The following is an 8660-nucleotide window of genomic DNA, read 5'->3' on the forward strand; positions in this document are numbered from 1 at the left end:
AAGATCTCTGTATATTAAAGAAATAAACAAATCTAGAAAACAAACACTATTTAATAAGTCTTACATTTGAAATTATCTAAGGATACTTGAGTGGTCAAGACCACATCTATAACATAATTTACATTAATATTTTCCTCAGTGAAGTAAAGACTCATGCACCCTTCCACAATTAATAAAAGTGAGGTTGACTAGTATCAATGTAAGGCAATAGGAAATGGATTGTTTTTCCTTTGCTTCTTGTATTTGTCACATAAGTGGCCATAAGCTACAGTGTGGGCAACACCCGCAGTTTATTGTAAGCAAGCTCTCATTTCTAATCATCCACTCTCATATACCCTGATAAACAGAATAAAATATTTAACACGATTTAAGGATTTCTTCGATCTTTTCTTAAAAATAATTCCTAGCTCAATTCGCTGGACATTTTTGCCTAAAAAGGATGAATCATTATTCCTTTTGAATGATATTAATCTATTTTGCTGTCTTAGTGGGGAAACATTAACCATATCAGACTCTGAGCACGGTTTTATTTCTTACCATAGAAAAAGGCAGCCGGATAGCTCATTAAAACATATCAGTAAATAATAACTTCTCCTTTTAAATGAACTAATATCTAAGTTTAATGAAGCTCAGTTTATAGTGATTTTCTGGCTGAAGTGCTCTTCTTCTGCTAATTATGTGCACAGCTTTCAGACAACAAGGAGTGTCTTTAACATTAGATAAGAACATGGGCTTTTATCTCAATCAATAGTCTTTAGCCTTTGAACCTGTGTCAGTGGAAGACCAGTCCGTCACATTCAGTTCTACCTGACCTCTTTTTCTTCTTGGTGCATGCTGCCATTTACAAAAGAAATACACACGCACACTCACACATGCTCATACACACCCATGCACACATCTAAGACATAAGCAGGCAAAGTGTTTAAATTATTTGTGTGCATGTGCATGCGCACAAGCATGTGTGGACAGGATCCTTTATAGCTGTAAGGATGTGTGACTGTAATGATGATGTTAAAATTTTCTTGTTTCCTTTCACTGGGCTTTGTGTATCTCAAAGGAGCCCCATATGGTGCTCTCTGTCCGTGTCATTACCTCGTTACAGCCACTGTCTGCCAGCCAAAGGTAGACCGAGCGCTGCAGCTGTAGGCAGCGATACAACTGGAATTGTCTAAGGTCAACAGTGCCGTAATTACTTTAAAATGTCAGCGTACAATAAAATACAACAGTTCATCTGGCAGAAAGCAAATTAGCTTTGACCATAGCGTAATTACCCTTTTCTCAGCACCATTAGAAGAGATCAAATCTCCACATTCAGTGTTTGAGGAAAGGCCATCAGAGTACACTCTACCTGACAAGGATGCACATTTGCCATTTTGAGATGTAATTAATTGTCCCTATAATAGAAATTTTTATATTTGACTCTGGAATTGAAATGTGTAATAACCTGGCTTCTTCGTTTTAACCATTTGGATGCTGGGGAGAAAAAAATAAGATATGTTTTTCCTAGTATGAGCAGGTAGTCTCACTATCACTTAGAACACATTTTTTTTATTTTGATAACAATTAGTTCTATTACAGGAGTAATTGCTTTGAAATGACTTCCACTTGTATTAAGAACGATACTAATGGCTGGATCCCACACAGGAGGAAACAGATAAAGAAATTAACATCATTATACCTTTCCTGTTACAGCTTTTTTTTTTTTTTTTCTTTGAATGTTCATTTCCTATCTGGCTGGGAGGTGATCTGAAGTGCTTTTTGCACATATTAAAGGTTGATTTCCACCACCGATCTTCATCTACACCTCTACTCCAAGAGGGCAATCTAGACACGTGCTTCCCCCTGTCTCCCATGGGCTTTATGCGCTATTATGCCAAGAACATCCTCTTTTATTTATTTATTTTTTCCAAAGACACTCATCATTAATGGTAGACAGTACAAATGCAACAATGATACAGTAATTTGATTAGCTCAGAAACAAATAGCAAGGAGCTGACCAGTAACATTCCCTGAAGGGCAAAATGCTCAAGGCTGCTTGTTGCCTTTCATTAATATTTAAGGGTGCCAAAGATACTCTAAACTGATTTGAAATGACTTAAGTTATCTGAGCTACATTTCTCTTGTGCCTGCTTGTAGATCCATGTGAAACAGCTGTTTTTCATTAGAAGGAGCCTTGCAGAGCACACAGAAAGTTCTACCTCTCTCAAGCCGGTTAGGTTTTCTTGATGCTTCATACACTGTACTGTGGGCTTCTTCACCGTACTTCAATGTGTAAGTCTTCTCTTGGTTTCATAAATCTCCCTTTTGAATGCATATTTCCTGGATGGGTGAGGGAAATGACTCTAGTCAACGAAGATGAAACTTCATAGTGGCCAAAAAAAAAAAAAAAAAAAATTCTTATTGTGACCCCTTCTAATTGCACCATGCTTTCTTTGAATGCTCTAAAGGCCAAACGATAAACAAGCTCTCTGGTGAAATAACTACAGCATGTCCTTGATCACTTTATCTCTTCAGAGCAGAAAACCGTGGCACATACACACTTACTTCTCCACTGCTGGGTCACTTTGTTCTTCAACATCATTTACAACTGCTAGGTGGTTTCACAATACAAGCAGTCATCAGGGCAAGGAAAGCCTTAAAAGATATCTGGCCTGTCAGATTAAAATTTACATGGATGTGAACATCTACAAAGTCAGGAAATTTTTCTACTTTGAGGTTCATTTGTCTTATATGATATCAAGATGCCTGTAAATATATTTAGTAGACAATTTGTAGAATTCAGAGAAATCTCACCCGGGATGCTTTGGAGGACATGGACAAGCTTACATGTTATGAGCTAGCAAGGTAAATAAGTGGTAACTTTTGGCTAAAAATGAATGGTGTAAACTAACGACTTGCTATCACTTTTAAAATGAAGGAATTTATTTTTAACCCAATAGTACTTAGAAGAGTGCTTGGTGTCCTAATTGGTCCTCTGTGTGAAAGATCTTTTACAATCTTATCCAAATTCACCATTACTATCATTTCCTAATAAAACTTTTCTTCTCTGAATAAACTATTCTGCCAGTCACTGCATGGTCCTCACAAAACAATTTGTGACCTTTTCACTTGCTAGCCTCCATTGTTCTATTTTCATTGCTTTTTAAAAGTCCTTCCTGGGCTGGAGAGATGGCTTAGTGGTTAAGCACTTGCCTATGAAGGCTAAGGACCCCGGTTCAAGACTCAATTCCCTCAAATCCACGTTAGCCAGAAGCCCAAGGGGGCACACGCATCTGGAGATCATATGCAATGGCTGGAGGCCATGGTGCACCCCTTCTCTCTCTCTATCTGCCTCTTTCTCTCTCTGTTGTTCTCAAATAAATAAATAAAAACAAAAACAAAAAAGAGATCATTTTAAAACTCCTTCCTATAGTTCCATAATGAAGTTTATATTCCACTAGCTCAGAAATCCTTCTCCATTCCACAACTGTTTCTCTTTTGCATGAGCATCTAAAAGTTTCAACATCTACTGGACCAATCCAGTAATGAGATGATAAAGTATAAAACTGGTTACATTTCTTCTCTGATTTCATTGTGGAAGATTGGTATGTGCAATGTGTAGTACATGCATATTTGTGTGCACCTCACACACATGTGAGCACAGGCTAGAGAACATTGGGGGAGGGGAGTCTTTTTTATCGCTTACCTACATTTTTTATTATGAAATGGTCTTTCCTTCAACCCAGAGCTGTTGTCCATCTGTGAGCCTCAGCAAAGGGGCATGATCACACCCCGGTTCTTACTGGGGTTCTAGAGAATTGAACTTGGTGGTCTCTGTGCTGAGGGGCCTCCTGCTGAAACAGCAAAGGCTGTTATCAATTTATTTTCATTTGATTCAGTGGCATAAAATAAATCATCAAAGACAAAACAACATAAAAAGAACCACACTGCAAATGACAGAACAGTTAGGAAAATATAAGACAGTAGCTAACATACATTGCTTCATTAACATACTTTGTGCCGGTGGGGGGGAACTGAAAGTAAGCATTCGTGAGGAGACCACAAAACATATCTATCAATTTAAAAAAAAAACTTATAAATTACATTTACATCGTAAGAAAATAATAAAATTAACATTGGGGATAATGACTAGAGGTGCTGTGTTTCTTGTGTGATTCCACAGGAATCTGGGAAGGTAAATAACCATCATGGAAAACAAAGGTTTCAGTTTTTCTTCATTAACTTAGCAGGAAATAATTTTGAAGACACCTAGTTATTCATTTGACATTTTCTTTAACTTAGAAGTCAACATTTTATTGCTATTTTTTAAAAATTTAATACTTGTTAAAATATTGTCTCCCTCTACATTTCACTGTAATTATTTATACCTGAAAAATTTCCTTTTTAATTTGATTGACATCATGATATCTTTCTTAATTTGTTATTAAGGTAGTATAATACATTTCAGGTCTATCCCTGGCATAAATCAAAAAATAAAGTTTACCATGAGAAATTCAAGGTGTTTAGATATTTGTATGTTGATTTTTAAAATATTCTAACAAAGTTCTGATGCTACTTAACTTTACATAGAATTTTTAGTAACTGTGACCTAATATGAAAAATAGATTTTCTTCCCTACTTTTTGAGATTTCTTTATCATATCTTTACTTCTCTTATAGAACCTCAAATTGCAATACCCTATCTCATTTTCAGGAACTGATCTTGTCTTCATTTGACTGACAAAAACAAAATGAAGCAATATTTATAGATCTATTTCAAATAAAGTAAGAGGGACTAAGTTAACCGTCTGTGAACTTTAAATGTGTCCCTCAAGGTTCCCTTGGAGGAAGTCTTCAATGGAGCAGTGTTAGGAGGCAAGAACTTATAGAACATGCTAGTACAGAGGACTCTGCCTTCATGAATGAGTTAGTGTGCCCATGGGAGTGAGATTACAGTGAAGAAAATTACCCCCTCTTGTCCTGTCTGTTATGATCTCTGTCTTGTGCTTTGTACCATGTAATGACAAAGCAAGGAGACCTCCACCATAAGTGGCCAACTGATGTTTGATTTCCCATCTTCCAACACTCTATGTTAAATGAATTTCTGTAGTTTATAAATTAACCAGTCTATGCTGGTATGTTATAGCAGAACAGAGTGGGCTAAGAAAATCTCTAGCCACAAGTTATGGAGTATGTGAGTGGCTACCAAAAGTGTGAACAAGGAGGGAACCCTGTGAGCTATGAAATCAACCAGCTGGACAAGATATACACACCTATGCAACAGTGGCACAGAGCCTGCATGGGTTATAATGGCTCTCTAGGTGGACATGAGGCCCACTCTGGGAAAGAACTCATACCTGGTAGTGAGAACCAAGTCGGAGTCCCGTGGATAGGAAGGTTATAGACTTCAGAAAGATGCCTCCACTGGCCTTTGGCCAAGAAGGATGGCTGTACCCATCCAAAAGTCTCATAAATGATTAGTTTTGGCCCCTTTAACTATGCTAGTTACACTCTTGGTTGGAGCATCTTTTCTGTTTTTCTTAAGGCAAGGAAAACTGGAGAACCAAACTTCATCAGTGAGACAAGAAAAGACAGCCAACACAAGACCAGCCATCTTCATCACATCTGCCAGAGCCAGAGCCCATGAGACATCGCTGAGATCATGGTCTGAACATGAGTGCTATTCTCACTGCTAGCCTGACAACCAGCTCCAGGGAGAAGGCATAGGCACTAAGGATATTCATAACAGAAATTCAGAAGCTGCATCAAGTTGACCACCAAAGGAGACTCACAACACACTGGCCAAGAACGACTGTAAGGGCCACAGTGTGGGGAGGACTATTTTGTGACACCCCAACCAGAGATGGACTGGTAAATTCATGACCTCACAGGGAACAAAATGACCCAAATGAGGAGGACCCTCAGGGGTCTGGGGAGGAGTAGAGAGGATATAGATAGAAAAATGACCAGTGCCTGATAAGGTCACACAACAAAATCCATCATCAATTAAAACATAGCAAATCAATTTGTTGGGGAGACTGAACGGGCAGAGGAAAGAATAGGAGCGGGATATAGAAAAGATAGAGAGGGGAGGCAACTATTATCTAAATATATTTTGTGCATACACTAAAAATATAAAAATCAGTGAAGAGAGACTAGCTGGAAAGAAGGGACTCAGTGGAGGGGTCGTACAGAATGAGAAAGCAGAAGGTGTTAGAAGGGTCTATGATCATGATTTATTATACATATGTACAAATATTATCAATAAAAATTTTATAAAATTGCTGTCTATAATAATGGTAGACACATCATTACCACATGGACCGTAGGTCCTGTTACTTACCCATTTTCCAAAAGAAGAAAAAAAAAAACAAAACACAAAACACAAACCTACAGAAAGGTTTATATATGGACAATAACACTTTATTTTAATTATTAAAATTAGAAACAAATGACCAATAAATGAATACGTAAGTAAATTATGGTATATCCATGCAACAAAATATTATTCAACAACTTTAATGTGATAAACTATAAACAAACATGATATGAAGCATGAATAACTATCCTGACTGAAAGAAGTCAAGTAAAACAAGAAAGATACACATAGCATGATTACTCTGGAAAATACACAATAGGGCACAGTGACAGAAATTTGGTCAGTGGTTGTCTGGGGAAGATGGGAAAGTAGACATGATGAAACAGAGAAAGTGTAAAGCCTTAAATTTAAACTTTTGAGAGCAATAGGTATGTCCACAGTCTTTATTACAGAGTGGCTTCACTGAGAAGTGTACTTGTCAAAATTATGGAATTGTGCATTTTAAAAATGGTTCCTTGGCTTTCTGATCTGCCATCTGCAGTGGCTGCCGCCGAGATGCAGATTTTTGTGAAAACCCTTACGGGGAAGACCATCACACTTGAGGTTGAACCCTCGGACACTATAGAAAATGTAAAGGCCAAGATCCAGGATAAGGAAGGAATTCCTCCTGATCAGCAGAGGCTGATCTTTGCTGGAAAGCAACTGGAAGATGGACGCAATTTGTCTGACTACAATATCCAAAAGAAGTCCACCCTTTATCTTGTGCTGAGACTTCATGGTGGTGCTGAAAAAAGGAAGAAGTCTTACACCACTCCCAAGAAAAATAAGCACAAGAGAAAGAAGGTTAAGTTGGCTGTCCTGAAATATTATAAGGTGGACAAAAATGGTAAAATTAGTCGCCTTCCTCGAGAGTGTCCTTCTGATGAGTGTAGGGCTGGGGTTTTTATGGCCAGCCACGTTGACAGACATTACTGTGGCAAGTGTTATCTGACTTACTGCTTCAACAAACCAGAAGAGAAATAATTGTGTATGAGTTAATAAAAGTCTCAGACTTAAAAAAAAAACATGGTTCATTGTATGTCTCTTATAATGGTAAAATTGTGAAAAATTGAAGTAGTAGGAAGATAAATAAACCACCTTTCATCATGCAAAAGCTATGTTTCTTAGATTTTAACCTAATATTCTGTCTACTACTACACTGAATTACTACTACTAAGGCCATTGTCTCTGTTCTATACTTCTTTCTTTATGTCTAGTCAAAGCAATTATTTCTTGAAATATTTCCCCCAACATTTCCTGCATTGTTCATTTTCTTTATCAACTGAACTAGCTTTGCAAACATCCTGTGGTAACTCTTATTAAACAAATTACCTTTGACTACATATCCATATTTTTGTTGCTATTTCATGTAAGAAAACAATTGAAGGAGGACAAGTTTTCTCACTTTCTTTCTTTCTTTTTTTTCTGTCCATAGCAATCTAGTATTAAGCTCAATTCTCCATGAAGAAGTTTTCCTAACTACTGTATCACTTTTCATCTGATCAAGCCCAGTGTTCCTATCTACATTTTTTATTATGAATACTGAAGTTGTACGTAATATAATCAATACATTTTCTTTCTTGGGATGTTTTCTTCACCTGTCTGCCTCTTTACTCTCTTCATATTTTTTCCAGTGTCCCTAAAACTTGTCATTCTCTTTCCTGGTTCTGTTTCCATTTCTGAATCTCTGTTGTAATTTCCTAAATTTTTGGATGTTTTTTCTCCTCTTTGATTGTATATTCTCTGGCTGATATCACCCAATTCTCTTACCTTAACTATCATGCATTTTTCTGATGATTTGAAAATGTGAACTTTCAGCTCTTACCACTTCAATAACCTTTGGGTTCCTGTGCTAGCTTGGAATATTTAAAAGCCTATTCAGTCTAACATATTCGAAGCAGTTATTGCTTTATGACTTCTCAAGTCAACCTGTTTAATTGTCACAATAATAGACCTGCCACACATGCCAGGGGTCAAATCACCATGACTTCTCTCTTTGGGACAAACCAGATCCATCTTTAAATTATGCCAACAACACCTTTCACATACATGCCAAATCCACTAATTATTTCAGTTTTCAGCTTTTACCTGCCCTACTGTCATGCCTTTATTATTTCTTATTTGAATTAGGATCCTCTCCTAGCTAGTCTTGTTTCCTCTTCTATATGAACATGGCCATTGGATCATTGTAAAACATCAAATTAGGCCATGCTTTGTCCTTAGAAGCATCTTACTTGTTTTCCTGTCATTTTAGGATAAATTCAGATCTCTTATTGCAACTTCTATGTCCTAAATAACATAGTCCCACACCTAGTTCCCCATCT

General features: G+C 37.1%; 1 protein-coding gene across 1 annotated transcript; it reads left to right on the forward strand.

The window, feature by feature from the left end:
• Nucleotides 1-6847: 6847 nt before the first annotated feature.
• On the forward strand, nucleotides 6848-7361 carry LOC101598537 (ubiquitin-40S ribosomal protein S27a-like). Its single transcript, XM_045133784.1, has one exon. The coding sequence runs from the start codon at nucleotides 6853-6855 to the stop codon at nucleotides 7318-7320; it is 468 nt and encodes a 155-aa protein (XP_044989719.1). The 5' UTR covers nucleotides 6848-6852; the 3' UTR covers nucleotides 7321-7361.
• The last annotated feature ends 1299 nt before the right edge of the window (nucleotides 7362-8660 follow it).

The sequence above is a fragment of the Jaculus jaculus genome, chromosome 14, assembly GCF_020740685.1.
Source record: "Jaculus jaculus isolate mJacJac1 chromosome 14, mJacJac1.mat.Y.cur, whole genome shotgun sequence".
Classification (NCBI taxonomy): domain Eukaryota; kingdom Metazoa; phylum Chordata; class Mammalia; order Rodentia; family Dipodidae; genus Jaculus; species Jaculus jaculus.

Bases quoted from the DNA above. Each gene is read 5' to 3' on its own strand.
- LOC101598537 (XM_045133784.1), top strand. From the start codon at position 6,853: ATGCAGATTTTTGTGAAAACCCTTACGGGGAAGACCATCACACTTGAG.